This window comes from Spermophilus citellus, assembly GCF_964194105.1.
Source record: "Spermophilus citellus genome assembly, chromosome: 7".
NCBI lineage: Eukaryota > Metazoa > Chordata > Mammalia > Rodentia > Sciuridae > Spermophilus > Spermophilus citellus.
This window is the reverse complement of record NC_138188.1, coordinates 78,705,177-78,729,667: the sequence shown is the minus strand read 5'-3', so window position 1 is coordinate 78,729,667 and position 24,491 is coordinate 78,705,177. Positions and strand designations below refer to the sequence as shown.

The 24,491-nt window shown below is 42.5% G+C and overlaps 4 protein-coding genes across 4 annotated transcripts; all 4 read left to right on the top strand.

The window, feature by feature from the left end:
* Positions 1 to 802: 802 nt before the first annotated feature.
* Positions 803 to 1,522, top strand: LOC308653324 (proline-rich protein 23C-like; the record flags this gene model as incomplete). The annotated part of the gene is made up of 1 exon (XM_081301925.1): positions 803 to 1,522. One exon carries the CDS (start codon positions 803 to 805, stop codon positions 1,520 to 1,522), a length of 720 nt encoding a protein of 239 aa, XP_081158051.1.
* A 6,768-nt stretch (positions 1,523 to 8,290) lies between these two features.
* LOC308653323 (proline-rich protein 23C-like) lies at positions 8,291 to 9,010 on the top strand (the record flags this gene model as incomplete). The annotated part of the gene is made up of 1 exon (XM_081301924.1): positions 8,291 to 9,010. The coding sequence occupies one exon, from the start codon at positions 8,291 to 8,293 to the stop codon at positions 9,008 to 9,010; it is 720 nt and encodes a 239-aa protein (XP_081158050.1).
* A 6,782-nt stretch (positions 9,011 to 15,792) lies between these two features.
* Positions 15,793 to 16,512, top strand: LOC308653322 (proline-rich protein 23C-like; the record flags this gene model as incomplete). The annotated part of the gene is made up of 1 exon (XM_081301923.1): positions 15,793 to 16,512. The coding sequence occupies one exon, from the start codon at positions 15,793 to 15,795 to the stop codon at positions 16,510 to 16,512; it is 720 nt and encodes a 239-aa protein (XP_081158049.1).
* A 6,782-nt stretch (positions 16,513 to 23,294) lies between these two features.
* LOC308653321 (proline-rich protein 23C-like) lies at positions 23,295 to 24,014 on the top strand (the record flags this gene model as incomplete). The annotated part of the gene is made up of 1 exon (XM_081301922.1): positions 23,295 to 24,014. The coding sequence occupies one exon, from the start codon at positions 23,295 to 23,297 to the stop codon at positions 24,012 to 24,014; it is 720 nt and encodes a 239-aa protein (XP_081158048.1).
* Positions 24,015 to 24,491: the final 477 nt, after the last annotated feature.

Here is a 24,491-nt window from a genome sequence, read left to right as displayed (position 1 = left end):
GCAACTCAGCAGGCTGAGGAAAGAGGATCAGGAGTTCAAAGTCAATCTCAGCAACAGTTAGGCTCTAAACAACCTACCAAGATCCTAACTCTAAATAAAATACATAAAGAGCTGGGGATGTGGCTCAGTGATGCAGTGCCCCCGAGTTCTAAGTACCTCCCCATCCCCTCAAAATAATAATAATAATAAAATACTCAGAACTGGAATCTTGCTTAGCATTTGTAAGTCCCTGAGTTCAATCCCCAGCAGCAGAAAGGACAAAGTGGGGGGGCACTTTAAGTAGCCTTTGGGTGGGTTGGCGGTTGGGGATTACTAGGTGCAGGGGACTTTTTGAGTGTTTTCCCCAGAATCCTGGAAGACATGAATTCTAACGTTAGCCATCTTGAAATTCTACGCCTGTTTTTATCCCTCCACGCAAGAAACACCAGTGATTCTGCCCACTAGGTATTTCCCCACAGAGACACACCACAGCCAAAGCTGTTAGCCAGCCGACTCCTCCCATCTAGGGGCGGAGCTCCGTAGGGGCGGAGCTTAGCGTGACACTGGAACTTGGGTTGCGCGGGCAATATAATTGGCCCTCCAGGGCGCATCCGGGTCAGTGCATAGTTGCAAGGTTCCAAAGTGGGACGCCAAGCACAGCAGTGGGCGCAGATCCAAAGAAGCTAGGACTGCCGCCCACTCGAAAGCTTAGCGCACCTCACCTGTCCTCTGGACCTGACTGTCAGCACGCGCAGGACCGCGCCGCCTGCGCCCCGCACTCACTTTGCCCCGAAACGGGAGCATCCACCACAGCGCTGTCGACATGGTGGGCATTCGTCCACGCAGCCCCAGCGCCTGCCCTGCGCCCTGCGGGGGACCACAGCCTGGAGGACCTGGCCCTGCCAAACGCCGCCGACTAGACGACCCTGCAGACCCTGCAGAGGCCCCGGCGGAACCCACCTTGCAAAACTCTGCAGCAGCAGCCAACGCCACCGCGCTCACCTCCGTGGTGGTTGTGGCCGCGGGCTGCTCCTTACAGGTACCCATGGACGACGGCGACCTGGTGCTACAGCCTGCGCCAAGCTCTGTCCTGCAAGTGAGTCTCCAAGGACACAACCTCATTCTGATCCCTGAGGGCCTCGTGGGAGCCACCGACCAACGCCCAGGAGGCCAGGGAGACTGTCCTGAAGACCCGGAACTGGGCGCCTTCCTGAGACCCCTCGGTGAGAACATGGTCGTCGAGCAGGGATTCTTCTGCGAATTTATGCCAGAGATCGTCAGAAAAATAGAGGCCTTCGAGGAGCAATGGATGGACCCTCCAGCCGGCCCGCAGGGGCCCATCCCATATCTCCGTGCTTGGGCCCCCACCCCTAGTCCAGTGAGGCGCTCTTCTAATCCCGCCTACGACGTGGATTTCCACCTTCTGAGGCCCTTCCCCACCTCACCACTGCAACCTCTACCTCCCTCTCCAAGTTCAAGTCCCCAGGTGCGTCCTCAGCGCTCTCCAGGCCCTAGGAGCAAAGCCTGCAGACGTCTGTTCTAGGAAGAAAGGAACTTCTCCCCACCCCACCACCGGACCCAACTCCTGGACACTCTCCTGGGGGGCCTGCTGGATCCCCAGAGCCCCTCAATAGTCAGCAATTCTGTGCTGACAATTGTTTTTTCTGTACCCGATTGTAAGGAAATAAAGACATCAGGAAGAGAAGGCAGATTCCACATTTCATCTTGGAAATGGAAAATCTTCAGGAAAACCAAAAACTGTGTTTACAGATTTGGGGGATTCTTCACAGGATCATTCTCTAAACACACACACACACACACACACACACACACACACACACCATTTCCCTGCATTTTGTAGACGTTGTTTTCTCTCAAATGCACTTTTAAACTCATGTCGCCATTCCCCTCTTTTTTCCCCAAACCAAGAAAGCACTGGCTTTCTTATGCTGTGAGTTTCCTTCTGTGTTTTCCCATGGATTTATGAAGACATTCAGCCATAGCATGTCTAGTTCTTGATTTTTCCAGCTGCTGCCCCAGTGAACTGCCAAATACTATGATGGTTGCCACATCTGATTGTATGGTGTTTGTTCTCAGCAGTCTCTTAACCTGTTGAAGAAATTCTCTTCCAATCTTACTTCTTAATGTAAATGAGATTTATGTGGAATTTTATCAGATGTTGTCAGCATGCATTGGAATATATTTTTTAAATAAGTTCATCTGGTGATTTAAACCAATAGACTGATGGAAATGTTTGCTTTACTGCTATTCCACAGTGTTTTCTACCATTTAAATTGTACCCTGATTTTTTTCTAATGTAAATAAAACTTGTAACATTTGAAATGTTAATTTATTACCATGTTTGCTTCATTTCTATAAAGTAAAATATTACAAAACTGAAGCCAAAGGGTCATTTCATTTCAAAACATCAGTAACTATTCAGATTGACCACCGCACCTTACTAATTATTATTTTTAATTTTTAGTTGTACCTGAAAATACCTTTAGTTTATTCATTTATCTATTTTTTAATGTGATGCTGAGGATTGAACCCAGTGCCTCCATGGACTAGGCAAGGGTTCTACTGCTGAGCTACAACTCCAAATCCACATTACCAATTCTTTCCTACCTTTTTATTCTTAACATTCTACTCATTCAGTCTAGCCTCAATTTTCATCTGGCTGAAGAATATCCTTTCATAGTTATTTCCACCATGTCCTATGTGTGGTAAACTATCTTGGTTCTATAAATTTGAACATGGTTTTGCATGATAAACTCTCTTAGTATTGTATGCCTGAAAAGGCCATTATTACTCATGTATGAACATTTCAATTTGGTGTCAACACAGCTTATATATAATCAGAGATATGATAAATTATTGTATAGTTGTGTATTAAGAATTGTAAGGCAAAATAAATTTTAAAAAGAAAAAACGCCGTTATTACATATTCATTCTTAAATATAAAATGATATATAACTGTTTGAACAATATTCGCCTATTGCCATTTTTGTGATTGCAAGATAAAAAGTCTGCGAATCAAGTTGTTATTCCTTTTAGATGTGACTTTTCTACTCATTGTAGTATATTTTTAAATTGTCTTATTTTACACTTTGTGTTCCTTGATTTTTAAATGTTTTTATTATTGCATTATAGTTATACATAATAGTGGGGTACATTTTTGACACTCATATATGCATAGAATATAATTGGTTCCATTTTAATAACCATTACTTCCACTTTCCCTTCTCTCCACTCTCCCCTGTTCCTCTTCCTCTCTACTAGTCTTCCTTCTATTTATTTTTAGCTTTTTAATCAGTTGCTTTATAGATAATACATAATGACAGAATGCACTATGACATATTCACATATGTACATAGCATAATATGATCAATTTCACTCCACAGCTCCACACTTTGCCCACTCCTCCTCCTTCTCCCTCAATTCCCTTCTTCCATTGCACTGATGTCCCAAAGGAAAAAATTAAGAGCATGAATAAAGGGCTTACAGAATGAGGAAATCTTTACCACTACTCTACTGACAGGGAATTAATACTTAGAATATATTAAGAACTCAAAAATCTTAATCCCCCCCCCCAAATCACAAAAGAACCAATCAATAAGTGGGCAAAAGAACTAAACACACTTCTGAAAAGAAGAAATACAAACGACTAACAAACATGAAAAAAAATGTTCAAAATATTCAACATCCCTAGAAATCAGGGAAATGGGAGATACAGGAGTTTGGATTGCTTCAGAATCATGAAAGATCCAGTCATACCAGTGTTTTGGAAGAATCATCCAAACATATTTTTAAATCATTAGGAATTGTGACAGAATCAATATGGAATAGAGTAAAAAGCATTCAAGAAATGAGGGGCAAGAGCCCCAGGGTTGGAATGACAGTGGAGAGCTGCACTAAGAAAGAGTAGTGGGCGGGATTGGTGTGGTGGCTCCCGTATTCCCAGAAGACCATCCCAACATCTGAAGGTTGAGGCAGGAGGGTCACAAGTTCAAAGCCATCCTCAGCAACTTAGTGAGGCCCTAAGCAACTCAGTGAGACCCTGTCTCTAAACTACAAAAAAGAACAGGGAGTGTGGATCAGTGGTTGAGGTTCCCTGGGTTCAATCCCTGGTACCAATACAAAACACAAAAATAACAAACAAACAAAAAAACAAAAAAACAGTAGTGTGGAATTGAATGACCATTTCTAAAATAATCAATGCATTTGGGAATGAGAAGGATGGTTAATTACCAATGAAATCTAAATATGAGATCCAGGCAGTCTCTTCAACTCATACAATTAGTCTTACATCTCTTGGAGCTAGGGGTAGGAACCTAAGCACCTGACCCAGAGTTTACTGAACAGATAGGTTGAATTCTCAAATTAGGCAAGTTTGTGCTGGTGAGGTCACACCTCTGATTGGGCTCTGACACATGGGGTAAAGACAACCAGGTGGACAGATTTGAATATCTTGAATTCCCAGACCCCAAGCCTGGAGAACTGGCCTGGTCTTCTCTGTTAATGGTTGACAGTGCCTTGCATTAAGTTGACAGAAGCAGCTCCCTGGCAAGGCAACATGAATTGACCTCAAAACCTTCCCTTAACTCCTCTCCACCACAAGGCCAGTAATTAAAGTTAAGCCCAGAAATATGGGCCTGTAAACAATGAAGGGGAGGGAAGAAAGGCACATAATTGTGTGTGTGTGTGTGTGTGTGTGTGTGTGTGTGCCTGCGCGAGTGTGTGCATGCATGTGTGTGTGTGTGTGCAGGTGTATGTGTCTGTTCTGCAGGATTCACCCAACATAAACCAGTAGGAATCAAGTATAAAACTGAAGCTGCTGGATATCAGCCTGTTAAAGAGAGAGTTTGGAAATTTAGAAGAATTCTCCTGTAATACAAGAGAGTTTTAACACCCTGGCAAGGACTTTGTTAAGACAGTACTCACATTCTTAAAAGCAACTCTCAGAAGCTTGGAGAAAAGAATGATCCACAGTACAAGCATATAAGCATATAAGTCTTACAGGAGGCAGGACAAAAGTGTTGAAAAGAAAGAGGACTTAGAGGTCACCTGTCAGAAATAGTCTATGAGAATATTCAAATAACCACAAAGTATACCAGAAGTAGAACTGTAAGAATAATAGGGAATCAGATAATCAGGTCATAAAAGACTATAGGAGAGCCATAGACACTTCATTAGACATCTGAGAAGTAAATGGTGTGTAGTATTCTGAGACCCAATTTATTAAATTAAAAAAAAATAGAAGAGAGGAATATTTTATAGAAAATATAAGAAAATAATTGCCAATAATTATATGAAAAAAATGATGTGGCCACACAGGTAATCAGAAATGCAAAATAAAAACACAGGGTAGCACTTTACTATATCGGGTAGGAAAAGATTTAAGAATCCAGCAATAAGAAATGCTTGCAAGGCAAGTAACCCAGTCGATAAATGGGTACATGAAGTGTACAGACACTTCTCAAAAGAAGTATGAAGGGTCAACAAATATATAAAAAAATGTTCAGCATTTTTAGCCACCAGGGAAATGCACAAAAGGGTAGGGGATGTGGCTCAGCAGCACAGCACTTGCTTAGCACCAGCAAGGCCCTGGGTTGGATAATCTGCACCAATAAAAATAAATAAATAAAGGGAAATGCATATCAAAACTATACTGAGCAGTGGTGTACGCCTGCAATCCCAACTGCTAGGGAGGCTGAGGCAGAAAGATTGTGAGTTCAAATCCAGCCCCAGCAACTTAGTGAGGCCTTTAGCAACTCAGTGAGACCCTGTCTCTAAATAGAATACAAATAAGGACCTCGGGATGTGGCTCAGTGGTTAAAGGCCCCTGGGTTCATTCCCCAGTACAAAAACAAACAAACAAACAAATAACCTATACTGAGATTCCATCTGACTTCAGTTAGAAGTGCAGCCATCAAGAATACAAACAATAAATGCTGGTGAGGATGGGATGATGGGGAAAGAAACTCTTACACACTGTTGGTGGGAATATAAATTAGTACAGCCACTATGGAAATCAGTATGGGGGTTCTTCAAAAGGCTAAAAATAAATCTTCCATATGATCCAGCTATACCACATTTGGGTATTTGTCAAAAAATAAAAAATAAAGACAGCACATTTTACAGATAACATGCATACCATGTTTATTGCAGCACAATTCACATTAGCCAAGTAATGGGATCAACCAAGGTGTCTGTCAACAGATAAATGGATAAAGAAAATTATATATATATATACACACACACACACACACACACACACACACACACATATACACACACATACATGCACACACACACAAAATGCAGTTTTATTCAGACTTAAAGAAGAACAAATATGTCACTTGCAGAAGAATAGATGAAAGTGGAGACCATCATTTTTTTGAGTGAATAAGTCAAAATCAGAGAGAAAAGTACCATGTGTTTTCTCCCATGTGTGGAAACTAGGAGGGAAAAAAAGGACCCCATGAAATTAGAAGGGAGATGGGAGAGTAGAGGGAAGGGATCAGGGGAGAAAAGAAGGAACAGTGAGGGAAGCACTGGGGAATGAAATTGATCCATTTATGGTTTTGTGTAGTAACCAATGAGCCACAGTGAAAGTTGCCATTCTGTACATTTTATATGCACTGATGAATGGAAGAAAAGCAGGCAGGCCAGCAGACAGGCAGGCATATGAGAGATAAATGTTTGCAAGAATGTAGTGAAATTGAAACACATTGGGCTCCCGCGAATGTAAACCAAGAAATAGAAACATTGGAAATAAAACAGGGTAGACACACATGTTAATATGAAAGGCACACACAGTACCAAATCAGTGTTCGTTAGGTGTACACAATAAATACCTAAATTAAGTATAATTGATTTAAAGTCACGATTGCATTTGATTCTACAACAAACATAAATGAAGTGTTTAATTATGGGAAATTTTGCTTTACCACTTAGAGCCTCAGCTGTTGTAAGGGGAAAAAAAAGATCATATCTGGCAAGACCAGGGTGAGGAAGTACCAAGGATTGAACCCAGGGATAACAATTTAACCACTGAGCCAAATCCCCAGCCTGTTTTTTTTTTTTTTTTTTCTTGAGACAGGGTCTCTCTAAATTGCTTAAGATCTCTTTAAATTGTTGAGGCGGGCTTTCAACTTGGGATCCTCTGGTTTCAACTGGCCAAATCGCCCGGATTACAGACATGCACCACTACGCCTAGAAAAATCATTTTTTAAAACAGTAAAATGGTGGACATATAAGTAAGTGCTCAATAAAAAAGAAAAAAAAGTTAATTGTATTGCTTTAATTTTAATAATGCAATTAACAATTTTATTACAGGCCTTAACCTTCAGGAACAAACTGCCATAAAGCTTTTCATTTTAGTATTTAAAATGCACTTTTCCTAAAAGAAAAATCTACATTTTTCATTTATTCTTAAGATAAAACGATTGTCAAACATTAAAAAGAATTTCAGGCCGGGCATGGTGGTGCAAGCCTGCAATCCCAGCAACTCAGCAGGCTGAGGAAAGAGGATCAGGAGTTCAAAGTCAATCTCAGCAACAGTTAGGCTCTAAACAACCTACCAAGATCCTAACTCTAAATAAAATACATAAAGAGCTGGGGATGTGGCTCAGTGATGCAGTGCCCCCGAGTTCTAAGTACCTCCCCATCCCCTCAAAATAATAATAATAATAAAATACTCAGAACTGGAATCTTGCTTAGCATTTGTAAGTCCCTGAGTTCAATCCCCAGCAGCAGAAAGGACAAAGTGGGGGGGCACTTTAAGTAGCCTTTGGGTGGGTTGGCGGTTGGGGATTACTAGGTGCAGGGGACTTTTTGAGTGTTTTCCCCAGAATCCTGGAAGACATGAATTCTAACGTTAGCCATCTTGAAATTCTACGCCTGTTTTTATCCCTCCACGCAAGAAACACCAGTGATTCTGCCCACTAGGTATTTCCCCACAGAGACACACCACAGCCAAAGCTGTTAGCCAGCCGACTCCTCCCATCTAGGGGCGGAGCTCCGTAGGGGCGGAGCTTAGCGTGACACTGGAACTTGGGTTGCGCGGGCAATATAATTGGCCCTCCAGGGCGCATCCGGGTCAGTGCATAGTTGCAAGGTTCCAAAGTGGGACGCCAAGCACAGCAGTGGGCGCAGATCCAAAGAAGCTAGGACTGCCGCCCACTCGAAAGCTTAGCGCACCTCACCTGTCCTCTGGACCTGACTGTCAGCACGCGCAGGACCGCGCCGCCTGCGCCCCGCACTCACTTTGCCCCGAAACGGGAGCATCCACCACAGCGCTGTCGACATGGTGGGCATTCGTCCACGCAGCCCCAGCGCCTGCCCTGCGCCCTGCGGGGGACCACAGCCTGGAGGACCTGGCCCTGCCAAACGCCGCCGACTAGACGACCCTGCAGACCCTGCAGAGGCCCCGGCGGAACCCACCTTGCAAAACTCTGCAGCAGCAGCCAACGCCACCGCGCTCACCTCCGTGGTGGTTGTGGCCGCGGGCTGCTCCTTACAGGTACCCATGGACGACGGCGACCTGGTGCTACAGCCTGCGCCAAGCTCTGTCCTGCAAGTGAGTCTCCAAGGACACAACCTCATTCTGATCCCTGAGGGCCTCGTGGGAGCCACCGACCAACGCCCAGGAGGCCAGGGAGACTGTCCTGAAGACCCGGAACTGGGCGCCTTCCTGAGACCCCTCGGTGAGAACATGGTCGTCGAGCAGGGATTCTTCTGCGAATTTATGCCAGAGATCGTCAGAAAAATAGAGGCCTTCGAGGAGCAATGGATGGACCCTCCAGCCGGCCCGCAGGGGCCCATCCCATATCTCCGTGCTTGGGCCCCCACCCCTAGTCCAGTGAGGCGCTCTTCTAATCCCGCCTACGACGTGGATTTCCACCTTCTGAGGCCCTTCCCCACCTCACCACTGCAACCTCTACCTCCCTCTCCAAGTTCAAGTCCCCAGGTGCGTCCTCAGCGCTCTCCAGGCCCTAGGAGCAAAGCCTGCAGACGTCTGTTCTAGGAAGAAAGGAACTTCTCCCCACCCCACCACCGGACCCAACTCCTGGACACTCTCCTGGGGGGCCTGCTGGATCCCCAGAGCCCCTCAATAGTCAGCAATTCTGTGCTGACAATTGTTTTTTCTGTACCCGATTGTAAGGAAATAAAGACATCACGAAGAGAAGGCAGATTCCACATTTCATCTTGGAAATGGAAAATCTTCAGGAAAACCAAAAACTGTGTTTTCAGATTTGGGGGATTCTTCACAGGATCATTCTCTAAACACACACACACACACACACACACACACACACACACACACACACACCATTTCCCTGCATTTTGTAGACGTTGTTTTCTCTCAAATGCACTTTTTAACTCATGTCGCCATTCCCCTCTTTTTTCCCCAAACCAAGAAAGCACTGGCTTTCTTATGCTGTGAGTTTCCTTCTGTGTTTTCCCATGGATTTATGAAGACATTCAGCCATAGCATGTCTAGTTCTTGATTTTTCCAGCTGCTGCCCCAGTGAACTGCCAAATACTATGATGGTTGCCACATCTGATTGTATGGTGTTTGTTCTCAGCAGTCTCTTAACCTGTTGAAGAAATTCTCTTCCAATCTTACTTCTTAATGTAAATGAGATTTATGTGGAATTTTATCAGATGTTGTCAGCATGCATTGGAATATATTTTTTAAATAAGTTCATCTGGTGATTTAAACCAATAGACTGATGGAAATGTTTGCTTTACTGCTATTCCACAGTGTTTTCTACCATTTAAATTGTACCCTGATTTTTTTCTAATGTAAATAAAACTTGTAACATTTGAAATGTTAATTTATTACCATGTTTGCTTCATTTCTATAAAGTAAAATATTACAAAACTGAAGCCAAAGGGTCATTTCATTTCAAAACATCAGTAACTATTCAGATTGACCACCGCACCTTACTAATTATTATTTTTAATTTTTAGTTGTACCTGAAAATACCTTTAGTTTATTCATTTATCTATTTTTTAATGTGATGCTGAGGATTGAACCCAGTGCCTCCATGGACTAGGCAAGGGTTCTACTGCTGAGCTACAACTCCAAATCCACATTACCAATTCTTTCCTACCTTTTTATTCTTAACATTCTACTCATTCAGTCTAGCCTCAATTTTCATCTGGCTGAAGAATATCCTTTCATAGTTATTTCCACCATGTCCTATGTGTGGTAAACTATCTTGGTTCTATAAATTTGAACATGGTTTTGCATGATAAACTCTCTTAGTATTGTATGCCTGAAAAGGCCATTATTACTCATGTATGAACATTTCAATTTGGTGTCAACACAGCTTATATATAATCAGAGATATGATAAATTATTGTATAGTTGTGTATTAAGAATTGTAAGGCAAAATAAATTTTAAAAAGAAAAAACGCCGTTATTACATATTCATTCTTAAATATAAAATGATATATAACTGTTTGAACAATATTCGCCTATTGCCATTTTTGTGATTGCAAGATAAAAAGTCTGCGAATCAAGTTGTTATTCCTTTTAGATGTGACTTTTCTACTCATTGTAGTATATTTTTAAATTGTCTTATTTTACACTTTGTGTTCCTTGATTTTTAAATGTTTTTATTATTGCATTATAGTTATACATAATAGTGGGGTACATTTTTGACACTCATATATGCATAGAATATAATTGGTTCCATTTTAATAACCATCACTTCCACTTTCCCTTCTCTCCACTCTCCCCTGTTCCTCTTCCTCTCTACTAGTCTTCCTTCTATTTATTTTTAGCTTTTTAGTCAGTTGCTTTATAGATAATACATAATGATAGAATGCACTATGACATATTCACATATGTACATAGCATAATATGATCAATTTCACTCCACAGCTCCACACTTTGCCCACTCCTCCTCCTTCTCCCTCAATTCCCTTCTTCCATTCCACTGATGTCCCAAAGGAAAAAATTAAGAGCATGAATAAAGGGCTTACAGAATGAGGAAATCTTTACCACTACTCTTCTGACAGGGAATTAATACTTAGAATATATTAAGAACTCAAAAATCTTAATCCCCCCCCCCCAAGTCACAAAAGAACCAATCAATAAGTGGGCAAAAGAACTAAACACACTTCTGAAAAGAAGAAATACAAACGACTAACAAACATGAAAAAAAATGTTCAAAATGTTCAACATCCCTAGAAATCAGGGAAATGGGAGATACAGGAGTTTGGATTGCTTCAGAATCATGAAAGATCCAGTCATACCAGTGTTTTGGAAGAATCATCCAAACATATTTTTAAATCATTAGGAATTGTGACAGAATCAATATGGAATAGAGTAAAAAGCATTCAAGAAATGAGGGGCAAGAGCCCCAGGGTTGGAATGAGAGTGGAGAGCTGCACTAAGAAAGAGTAGTGGGCGGGATTGGTGTGGTGGCTCCCGTATTCCCAGAAGACCATCCCAACATCTGAAGGTTGAGGCAGGAGGGTCACAAGTTCAAAGCCATCCTCAGCAACTTAGTGAGGCCCTAAGCAACTCAGTGAGACCCTGTCTCTAAACTACAAAAAAGAACAGGGAGTGTGGATCAGTGGTTGAGGTTCCCTGGGTTCAATCCCTGGTACCAATACAAAACACAAAAATAACAAACAAACAAAAAAACAAAAAAACAGTAGTGTGGAATTGAATGGCCATTTCTAAAATAATCAATGCATTTGGGAATGAGAAGGATGGTTAATTACCAATGAAATCTAAATATGAGATCCAGGCAGTCTCTTCAACTCATACAATTAGTCTTACATCTCTTGGAGCTAGGGGTAGGAACCTAAGCACCTGACCCAGAGTTTACTGAACAGATAGGTTGAATTCTCAAATTAGGCAAGTCTGTGCTGGTGAGGTCACACCTCTGATTGGGCTCTGACACATGGGGTAAAGACAACCAGGTGGACAGATTTGAATATCTTGAATTCCCAGACCCCAAGCCTGGAGAACTGGCCTGGTCTTCTCTGTTAATGGTTGACAGTGCCTTGCATTAAGTTGACAGAAGCAGCTCCCTGGCAAGGCAACATGAATTGACCTCAAAACCTTCCCTTAACTCCTCTCCACCACAAGGCCAGTAATTAAAGTTAAGCCCAGAAATATGGGCCTGTAAACAATGAAGGGGAGGGAAGAAAGGCACATAATTGTGTGTGTGTGTGTGTGTGTGTGTGTGTGTGCCTGCGCGAGTGTGTGCATGCATGTGTGTGTGTGTGTGCAGGTGTATGTGTCTGTTCTGCAGGATTCACCCAACATAAACCAGTAGGAATCAAGTATAAAACTGAAGCTGCTGGATATCAGCCTGTTAAAGAGAGAGTTTGGAAATTTAGAAGAATTCTCCTGTAATACAAGAGAGTTTTAACACCCTGGCAAGGACTTTGTTAAGACAGTACTCACATTCTTAAAAGCAACTCTCAGAAGCTTGGAGAAAAGAATGATCCACAGTACAAGCATATAAGCATATAAGTCTTACAAGAGGCAGGACAAAAGTGTTGAAAGGAAAGAGGACTTAGAGGTCACCTGTCAGAAATAGTCTATGAGAATATTCAAATAACCACAAAGTATACCAGAAGTAGAACTGTAAGAATAATAGGGAATCAGGTAATCAGGTCATCAAAGACTATAGGAGAGCCATAGACACTTCATTAGACATCTGAGAAGTAAATGGTGTGTAGTATTCTGAGACCCAATTTATTAAAGTAAAAAAAAAAAAGAAGAGAGGAACATTTTATAGAAAATATAAGAAAATAATTGCCAATAATTATATAAAAAAAATGATGTAGCCACACAGGTAATCAGAAATGCAAAATAAAAACACAGGGTAGCACTTTACTATACCGGGTTGGAAAAGATTTAAGAATCCAGCAATAAGAAATGCATGCAAGGCAAGTAACCCAGTCGATAAATGGGTACATGAAGTGTACAGACACTTCTCAAAAGAAGTATGAAGGGTCAACAATTATATAAAAAAATGTTCAACATTTTTAGCCACCAGGGAAATGCACAACAGGGTAGGGGATGTGGCTCAGCAGCACAGCACTTGCTTAGCACCAGCAAGGCCCTGGGTTGGATAATCCGCACCAATAAAAATAAATAAATAAAGGGAAATGCATATCAAAACTATACTGAGCAGTGGTGTATGCCTGCAATCCCAGCTGCTAGGGAGGCTGAGGCAGAAAGATTGTGAGTTCAAATCCAGCCTCAGCAACTTAGTGAGGCCCTTAGCAACTCAGTGAGACCCTGTCTCTAAATAGAATACAAATAAGGACCTGGGGATGTGGCTCAGTGGTTAAAGGCCCCTGGGTTCATTCCCAAGTACAAAAACAAACAAACAAACAAATAACCTATACTGAGATTCCATCTGACTTCAGTTAGAAGTGCAGCCATCAAGAATACAAACAATAAATGCTGGTGAGGATGGGATGATGGGGTAAGAAACTCTTACACACTGTTGGTGGAAATATAAATTAGTAGAGCCACTGTGGAAATCAGTATGGGGGTTCTTCAAAAGGCTAAAAATAAATCTGCCATATGATCCAGCTATACCACATTTGGGTATTTGTCAAAAAATAAAAAATAAAGACAGCACATTTTACAGATAGCATGCATACCATCTTTATTGCAGCACAATTCACATTAGCCAAGTAATGGGATCAACCAAGGTGTCTGTCAACAGATAAATGGATAAAGAATACTATATATATATATATATATATATATATATATATATATATATATATACACACACACACACACACACACATATGCACACACACAAAATGCAGTTTTATTCAGACATAAAGAGGAACAAAAATGTCACTTGCAGAAGAATAGATGAAACTGGAGACCATAATTTTTTTGAGTGAATAAGTCAAAATCAGAGAGAAAAGTACCATGTGTTTTCTCCCATGTGTGGAAACTAGGAGGGAAAAAAAGGACCCCATGAAATTAGAAGGGAGATGGGAGAGTAGAGGGAAGGGATCAGGGGAGAAAAGAAGGAATAGTGAGGGAAGCACTGGGGAATGAAATTGATCCATTTATGGTTTTGTGTAGTAACCAATGAGCCACAGTGAAAGTTGCCATTCTGTACATTTTATAGGCACTGATGAATGGAAGAAAAGCAGGCAGGCCAGCAGACAGGCAGGCATATGAGAGATAAATGTTTGCAAGAATGTAGTGAAATTGAAACACATTGGGCTCCCGCGAATGTAAACCAAGAAATAGAAACATTGGAAATAAAACAGGGTAGACACACATGTTAATATGAAAGGCACACACAGTACCAAATCAGTGTTCGTTAGGTGTACACAATAAATACCTAAATTAAGTATAATTGATTTAAAGTCACGATTGCATTTGATTCTACAACAAACATAAATGAAGTGTTTAATTATGGGAAATTTTGCTTTACCACTTAGAGCCTCAGCTGTTGTAAGGGGAAAAAAAAGATCATATCTGGCAAGACCAGGGTGAGGAAGTACCAAGGATTGAACCCAGGGATAACAATTTAACCACTGAGCCAAATCCCCAGCCCGTTTTTTTTTTTTTTTTTTTTCTTGAGACAGGGTCTCTCTAAATTGCTTAAGATCTCTTTAAATTGTTGAGGCGGGCTTTCAACTTGGGATCCTCTGGTTTCAACTGGCCAAATCGCCCGGATTACAGACATGCACCACTACGCCTCGAAAAATCATTTTTTAAAACAGTAAAATGGTGGACATATAAGTAAGTGCTCAATAAAAAAGAAAAAAAAGTTAATTGTATTGCTTTAATTTTAATAATGCAATTAACAATTTTATTACAGGCCTTAACCTTCAGGAACAAACTGCCATAAAGCTTTTCATTTTAGTATTTAAAATGCACTTTTCCTAAAAGAAAAATCTACATTTTTCATTTATTCTTAAGATAAAACGATTGTCAAACATTAAAAAGAATTTCAGGCCGGGCATGGTGGTGCAAGCCTGCAATCCCAGCAACTCAGCAGGCTGAGGAAAGAGGATCAGGAGTTCAAAGTCAATCTCAGCAACAGTTAGGCTCTAAACAACCTACCAAGATCCTAACTCTAAATAAAATACATAAAGAGCTGGGGATGTGGCTCAGTGATGCAGTGCCCCCGAGTTCTAAGTACCTCCCCATCCCCTCAAAATAATAATAATAATAAAATACTCAGAACTGGAATCTTGCTTAGCATTTGTAAGTCCCTGAGTTCAATCCCCAGCAGCAGAAAGGACAAAGTGGGGGGGCACTTTAAGTAGCCTTTGGGTGGGTTGGCGGTTGGGGATTACTAGGTGCAGGGGACTTTTTGAGTGTTTTCCCCAGAATCCTGGAAGACATGAATTCTAACGTTAGCCATCTTGAAATTCTACGCCTGTTTTTATCCCTCCACGCAAGAAACACCAGTGATTCTGCCCACTAGGTATTTCCCCACAGAGACACACCACAGCCAAAGCTGTTAGCCAGCCGACTCCTCCCATCTAGGGGCGGAGCTCCGTAGGGGCGGAGCTTAGCGTGACACTGGAACTTGGGTTGCGCGGGCAATATAATTGGCCCTCCAGGGCGCATCCGGGTCAGTGCATAGTTGCAAGGTTCCAAAGTGGGACGCCAAGCACAGCAGTGGGCGCAGATCCAAAGAAGCTAGGACTGCCGCCCACTCGAAAGCTTAGCGCACCTCACCTGTCCTCTGGACCTGACTGTCAGCACGCGCAGGACCGCGCCGCCTGCGCCCCGCACTCACTTTGCCCCGAAACGGGAGCATCCACCACAGCGCTGTCGACATGGTGGGCATTCGTCCACGCAGCCCCAGCGCCTGCCCTGCGCCCTGCGGGGGACCACAGCCTGGAGGACCTGGCCCTGCCAAACGCCGCCGACTAGACGACCCTGCAGACCCTGCAGAGGCCCCGGCGGAACCCACCTTGCAAAACTCTGCAGCAGCAGCCAACGCCACCGCGCTCACCTCCGTGGTGGTTGTGGCCGCGGGCTGCTCCTTACAGGTACCCATGGACGACGGCGACCTGGTGCTACAGCCTGCGCCAAGCTCTGTCCTGCAAGTGAGTCTCCAAGGACACAACCTCATTCTGATCCCTGAGGGCCTCGTGGGAGCCACCGACCAACGCCCAGGAGGCCAGGGAGACTGTCCTGAAGACCCGGAACTGGGCGCCTTCCTGAGACCCCTCGGTGAGAACATGGTCGTCGAGCAGGGATTCTTCTGCGAATTTATGCCAGAGATCGTCAGAAAAATAGAGGCCTTCGAGGAGCAATGGATGGACCCTCCAGCCGGCCCGCAGGGGCCCATCCCATATCTCCGTGCTTGGGCCCCCACCCCTAGTCCAGTGAGGCGCTCTTCTAATCCCGCCTACGACGTGGATTTCCACCTTCTGAGGCCCTTCCCCACCTCACCACTGCAACCTCTACCTCCCTCTCCAAGTTCAAGTCCCCAGGTGCGTCCTCAGCGCTCTCCAGGCCCTAGGAGCAAAGCCTGCAGACGTCTGTTCTAGGAAGAAAGGAACTTCTCCCCACCCCACCACCGGACCCAACTCCTGGACACTCTCCTGGGGGGCCTGCTGGATCCCCAGAGCCCCTCAATAGTCAGCAATTCTGTGCTGACAATTGTTTTTTCTGTACCCGATTGTAAGGAAATAAAGACATCAGGAAGAGAAGGCAGATTCCACATTTCATCTTGGAAATGGAAAATCTTCAGGAAAACCAAAAACTGTGTTTTCAGATTTGGGGGATTCTTCACAGGATCATTCTCTAAACACACACACACACACACACACACACACACACACACACACACCATTTCCCTGCATTTTGTAGACGTTGTTTTCTCTCAAATGCACTTTTTAACTCATGTCGCCATTCCCCTCTTTTTTCCCCAAACCAAGAAAGCACTGGCTTTCTTATGCTGTGAGTTTCCTTCTGTGTTTTCCCATGGATTTATGAAGACATTCAGCCATAGCATGTCTAGTTCTTGATTTTTCCAGCTGCTGCCCCAGTGAACTGCCAAATACTATGATGGTTGCCACATCTGATTGTATGGTGTTTGTTCTCAGCAGTCTCTTAACCTGTTGAAGAAATTCTCTTCCAATCTTACTTCTTAATGTAAATGAGATTTATGTGGAATTTTATCAGATGTTGTCAGCATGCATTGGAATATATTTTTTAAATAAGTTCATCTGGTGATTTAAACCAATAGACTGATGGAAATGTTTGCTTTACTGCTATTCCACAGTGTTTTCTACCATTTAAATTGTACCCTGATTTTTTTCTAATGTAAATAAAACTTGTAACATTTGAAATGTTAATTTATTACCATGTTTGCTTCATTTCTATAAAGTAAAATATTACAAAACTGAAGCCAAAGGGTCATTTCATTTCAAAACATCAGTAACTATTCAGATTGACCACCGCACCTTACTAATTATTATTTTTAATTTTTAGTTGTACCTGAAAATACCTTTAGTTTATTCATTTATCTATTTTTTAATGTGATGCTGAGGATTGAACCCAGTGCCTCCATGGACTAGGCAAGGGTTCTACTGCTGAGCTACAACTCCAAATCCACATTACCAATTCTTTCCTACCTTTTTATTCTTAACATTCTACTCATTCAGTCTAGCCTCAATTTTCATCTGGCTGAAGAATATCCTTTCATAGTTATTTCCACCATGTCCTATGTGTGGTAAACTATCTTGGTTCTATAAATTTGAACATGGTTTTGCATGATAAACTCTCTTAGTATTGTATGCCTGAAAAGGCCATTATTACTCATGTATGAACATTTCAATTTGGTGTCAACACAGCTTATATATAATCAGAGATATGATAAATTATTGTATAGTTGTGTATTAAGAATTGTAAGGCAAAATAAATTTTAAAAAGAAAAAACGCCGTTATTACATATTCATTCTTAAATATAAAATGATATATAACTGTTTGAACAATATTCGCCTATTGCCATTTTTGTGATTGCAAGATAAAAAGTCTGCGAATCAAGTTGTTATTCCTTTTAGATGTGACTTTTCTACTCATTGTAGTATATTTTTAAATTGTCTTATTTTACACTTTGTGTTCCTTGATTTTTAAATGTTTTTATTATTGCATTATAGTTATACATAATAGTGGGGTACATTTTTGACACTCATATATGCATAGAATATAATTGGTTCCATTTTAATAACCATCACTTCCACTTTCCCTTCTCTCCACTCTCCCCTGTTCCTCTTCCTCTCTACTAGTCTTCCTTCTATTTATTTTTAGCTTTTTAATCAGTTGCTTTATAGATAATACATAATGATAGAATGCACTATGACATATTCACATATGTACATAGCATAATATGATCAATTTCACTCCACAGCTCCACACTTTGCCCACTCCTCCTCCTTCTCCCTCAATTCCCTTCTTCCATTCCACTGATGTCCCAAAGGAAAAAATTAAGAGCATGAATAAAGGGCTTACAGAATGAGGAAATCTTTACCACTACTCTACTGACAGGGAATTCATACTTAGAATATATTAAGAACTCAAAAATCTTAATCCCCCCCCCCCCAAATCACAAAAGAACCAATCAATAAGTGGGCAAAAGAACTAAACACACTTCTGAAAAGAAGAAATACAAACGACTAACAAACATGAAAAAAAAAATGTTCAAAATGTTCAACATCCCTAGAAATCAGGGAAATGGGAGATACAGGAGTTTGGATTGCTTCAGAATCATGAAAGATCCAGTCATACCAGTGTTTTGGAAGAATCATCCAAACATATTTTTAAATCATTAGGAATTGTGACAGAATCAATATGGAATAGAGTAAAAAGCATTCAAGAAATGAGGGGCAAGAGCCCCAGGGTTGGAATGAGAGTGGAGAGCTGCACTAAGAAAGAGTAGTGGGCGGGATTGGTGTGGTGGCTCCCGTATTCCCAGAAGACCATCCCAACATCTGAAGGTTGAGGCAGGAGGGTCACAAGTTCAAAGCCATCCTCAGCAACTTAGTGAGGCCCTAAGCAACTCAGTGAGACCCTGTCTCTAAACTACAAAAAAGAACAGGGAGTGTGGATCAGTGGTTGAGGTTCCCTGGGTTCAATCCCTGGTACCAATACAAAACACAAAAATAACAAACAAACAAAAAAACAAAAAAACAGTAGTGTGGAATTGAATGACCATTTCTAAAATAAACAATGCATTTGGGAATGAGAAGGATGGTTAATTACCAATGAAATCTAAATATGAGATCCAGGCAGTCTCTTCAACTCATACAATTAGTCTTACATCTCTTGGAGCTAGGGGTAGGAACCTAAGCACCTGACCCAGAGTTTACTGAACAGATAGGTTGAATTCTCAAATTAGGCAAGTCTGTGCTGGTGAGGTCACACCTCTGATTGGGCTCTGACACATGGGGTAAAGACAACCAGGTGGACAGATTTGAATATCTTGAATTCCCAGACCCCAAGCCTGGAGAACTGGCCTGGTCTTCTCTGTTAATGGTTGACAGTGCCTTGCATTAAGTTGACAGAAGCAGCTCCCTGGCAAGGCAACATGAATTGACCTCAAAACCTTCCCTTAACTCCTCTCCACCACAAGGCCAGTAATTAAAGTTAAGCCCAGAAATATGGGCCTGTAAACAATGAAGGGGAGGGAAGAAAGGCACATAATTGTGTGTGTGTGTGTGTGTGTGTGTGTGTGCCTGCACGAGTGTGTGCATGCATGTGTGTGTGTGTGTGTGCAGGTGTATGTGTCTGTTCTGCAGGATTCACCCAACATAAACCAGTAGGAATCAAGTATAAAACTGAAGCTGCTGGATATCAGCCTGTTAAAGAGAGAGTTTGGAAATTTAGAAGAATTCTCCTGTAATACAAGAGAGTTTTAACACCCTGGCAAGGACTTTGTTAAGACAGTACTCACATTCTTAAAAGCAACTCTCAGAAGCTTGGAGAAAAGAATGATCCACAGTACAAGCATATAAGCATATAAGTCTTACAGGAGGCAGGACAAAAGTGTTGAAAAGAAAGAGGACTTAGAGGTCACCTGTCAGAAATAGTCTATGAGAATATTCAAATAACCACAAAGTATACCAGAAGTAGAACTGTAAGAATAATAGGGAATCAGATAATCAGGTCATAAAAGACTATAGGAGAGCCATAGACACTTCATTAGACATCTGAGAAGTAAATGGTGTGTAGTATTCTGAGACCCAATTTATTAAAGTAAAAAAAAAAATAGAAGAGAGGAATATTTTATAGAAAATATAAGAAAATAATTGCCAATAATTATATGAAAAAAAATGATGTGGCCACACAGGTAATCAGAAATGCAAAATAAAAACACAGGGTAGCACTTTACTATATCGGGTAGGAAAAGATTTAAGAATCCAGCAATAAGAAATGCTTGCAAGGCAAGTAACCCAGTCGATAAATGGGTACATGAAGTGTACAGACACTTCTCAAAAGAAGTATGAAGGGTCAACAATTATATAAAAAAATGTTCAACATTTTTAGCCACCAGGGAAATGCACAACAGGGTAGGGGATGTGGCTCAGCAGCACAGCACTTGCTTAGCACCAGCAAGGCCCTGGGTTGGATAATCTGCACCAATAAAAATAAATAAATAAAGGGAAATGCATATCAAAACTATACTGAGCAGTGGTGTACGCCTGCAATCCCAACTGCTAGGGAGGCTGAGGCAGAAAGATTGTGAGTTCAAATCCAGCCCCAGCAACTTAGTGAGGCCTTTAGCAACTCAGTGAGACCCTGTCTCTAAATAGAATACAAATAAGGACCTCGGGATGTGGCTCAGTGGTTAAAGGCCCCTGGGTTCATTCCCCAGTACAAAAACAAACAAACAAAGAAATAACCTATACTGAGATTCCATCTGACTTCAGTTAGAAGTGCAGCCATCAAGAATACAAAGAATAAATGCTGGTGAGGATGGGATGATGGGGTAAGAAACTCTTACACACTGTTGGTGGGAATATAAATTAGTAGAGCCACTATGGAAATCAGTATGGGGGTTCTTCAAAAGGCTAAAAATAAATCTTCCATATGATCCAGCTATACCACATTTGGGTATTTGTCAAAAAATAAAAAATAAAGACAGCACATTTTACAGATAGCATGCATACCATCTTTATTGCAGCACAATTCACATTAGCCAAGTAATGGGATCAACCAAGGTGTCTGTCAACAGATAAATGGATAAAGAATATTATATATATATATATATATATATATATATATATATATATACACACACACACACACACACACACACACACATATGCACACACACAAAATGCAGTTTTATTCAGACATAAAGAAGAACAAAAATGTCACTTGCAGAAGAATAGATGAAACTGGAGACCATAAATTTTGAGTGAATAAGTCAAAATCAGAGAGAAAAGTACCATGTGTTTTCTCCCATGTGTGGAAACTAGGAGGGAAAAAAAGGACCCCATGAAATTAGAAGGGAGATGGGAGAGTAGAGGGAAGGGATCAGGGGAGAAAAGAAGGAATAGTGAGGGAAGCACTGGGGAATGAAATTGATCCATTTATGGTTTTGTGTAGTAACCAATGAGCCACAGTGAAAGTTGCCATTCTGTACATTTTATAGGCACTGATGAATGGAAGAAAAGCAGGCAGGCCAGCAGACAGGCAGGCATATGAGAGATAAATGTTTGCAAGAATGTAGTGAAATTGAAACACATTGGGCTCCCGCGAATGTAAACCAAGAAATAGAAACATTGGAAATAAAACAGGGTAGACACACATGTTAATATGAAAGGCACACACAGTACCAAATCAGTGTTCGTTAGGTGTACACAATAAATACCTAAATTAAGTATAATTGATTTAAAGTCACGATTGCATTTGATTTTACAACAAACATAAATGAAGTGTTTAATTATGGGAAATTTTGCTTTACCACTTAGAGCCTCAGCTGTTGTAAGGGGAAAAAAAAGATCATATCTGGCAAGACCAGGGTGAGGAAGTACCAAGGATTGAACCCAGGGATAACAATTTAACCACTGAGCCAAATCCCCAGCCCGTTTTTTTTTTTTTTTTTTTCTTGAGACAGGGTCTCTCTAAATTGCTTAAGATCTCTTTAAATTGTTGAGGCGGGCTTTCAACTTGGGATCCTCTGGTTTCAACTGGCCAAATCGCCCGGATTACAGACATGCACCACTACGCCTAGAAAAATCATTTTTTAAAACAGTAAAATGGTGGACATATAAGTAAGTGCTCAATAAAAAAGAAAAAAAAGTTAATTGTATTGCTTTAATTTTAATAATGCAATTAACAATTTTATTACAGGCCTTAACCTTCAGGAACAAACTGCCATAAAGCTTTTCATTTTAGTATTTAAAATGCACTTTTCCTAAAAGAAAAATCTACATTTTTCATTTATTCTTAAGATAAAACGATTGTCAAACATTAAAAAGAATTTCAGGCCGGGCATGGTGGTGCAAGCCTGCAATCCCAGCAACTCAGCAGGCTGAGGAAAGAGGATCAGGAGTTCAAAGTCAATCTCAGCAACAGTTAGGCTCTAAACAACCTACCAAGATCCTAACTCTAAATAAAATACATAAAGAGCTGGGGATGTGGCTCAGTGATGCAGTGCCCCCGAGTTCTAAGTACCTCCCCATCCCCTCAAAATAATAATAATAATAAAATACTCAGAACTGGAATCTTGCTTAGCATTTGTAAGTCCCTGAGTTCAATCCCCAGCAGCAGAAAGGACAAAGTGGGGGGGCACTTTAAGTAGCCTTTGGGTGGGTTGGCGGTTGGGGATTACTAGGTGCAGGGGACTTTTTGAGTGTTTTCCCCAGAATCCTGGAAGACATGAATTCTAACGTTAGCCATCTTGAAATTCTACGCCTGTTTTTATCCCTCCACGCAAGAAACACCAGTGATTCTGCCCACTAGGTATTTCCCCACAGAGACACACCACAGCCAAAGCTGTTAGCCAGCCGACTCCTCCCATCTAGGGGCGGAGCTCCGTAGGGGCGGAGCTTAGCGTGACACTGGAACTTGGGTTGCGCGGGCAAAATAATTGGCCCTCCAGGGCGCATCCGGGTCAGTGCATAGTTGCAAGGTTCCAAAGTGGGACGCCAAGCACAGCAGTGGGCGCAGATCCAAAGAAGCTAGGACTGCCGCTCACTCGAAAGCTTAGCGCACCTCACCTGTCCTCTGGACCTGACTGTCAGCACGCGCAGGACCGCGCCGCCTGCGCCCCGCACTCACTTTGCCCCGAAACGGGAGCATCCACCACAGCGCTGTCGACATGGTGGGCATTCGTCCACGCAGCCCCAGCGCCTGCCCTGCGCCCTGCGGGGGACCACAGCCTGGAGGACCTGGCCCTGCCAAACGCCGCCGACTAGACGACCCTGCAGACCCTGCAGAGGCCCCGGCGGAACCCACCTTGCAAAACTCTGCAGCAGCAGCCAACGCCACCGCGCTCACCTCCGTGGTGGTTGTGGCCGCGGGCTGCTCCTTACAGGTACCCATGGACGACGGCGACCTGGTGCTACAGCCTGCGCCAAGCTCTGTCCTGCAAGTGAGTCTCCAAGGACACAACCTCATTCTGATCCCTGAGGGCCTCGTGGGAGCCACCGACCAACGCCCAGGAGGCCAGGGAGACTGTCCTGAAGACCCGGAACTGGGCGCCTTCCTGAGACCCCTCGGTGAGAACATGGTCGTCGAGCAGGGATTCTTCTGCGAATTTATGCCAGAGATCGTCAGAAAAATAGAGGCCTTCGAGGAGCAATGGATGGACCCTCCAGCCGGCCCGCAGGGGCCCATCCCATATCTCCGTGCTTGGGCCCCCACCCCTAGTCCAGTGAGGCGCTCTTCTAATCCCGCCTACGACGTGGATTTCCACCTTCTGAGGCCCTTCCCCACCTCACCACTGCAACCTCTACCTCCCTCTCCAAGTTCAAGTCCCCAGGTGCGTCCTCAGCGCTCTCCAGGCCCTAGGAGCAAAGCCTGCAGACGTCTGTTCTAGGAAGAAAGGAACTTCTCCCCACCCCACCACCGGACCCAACTCCTGGACACTCTCCTGGGGGGCCTGCTGGATCCCCAGAGCCCCTCAATAGTCAGCAATTCTGTGCTGACAATTGTTTTTTCTGTACCCGATTGTAAGGAAATAAAGACATCAGGAAGAGAAGGCAGATTCCACATTTCATCTTGGAAATGGAAAATCTTCAGGAAAACCAAAAACTGTGTTTTCAGATTTGGGGGATTCTTCACAGGATCATTCTCTAAACACACACACACACACACACACACACACACACACACACACACACACACCATTTCCCTGCATTTTGTAGACGTTGTTTTCTCTCAAATGCACTTTTTAACTCATGTCGCCATTCCCCTCTTTTTTCCCCAAACCAAGAAAGCACTGGCTTTCTTATGCTGTGAGTTTCCTTCTGTGTTTTCCCATGGATTTATGAAGACATTCAGCCATAGCATGTCT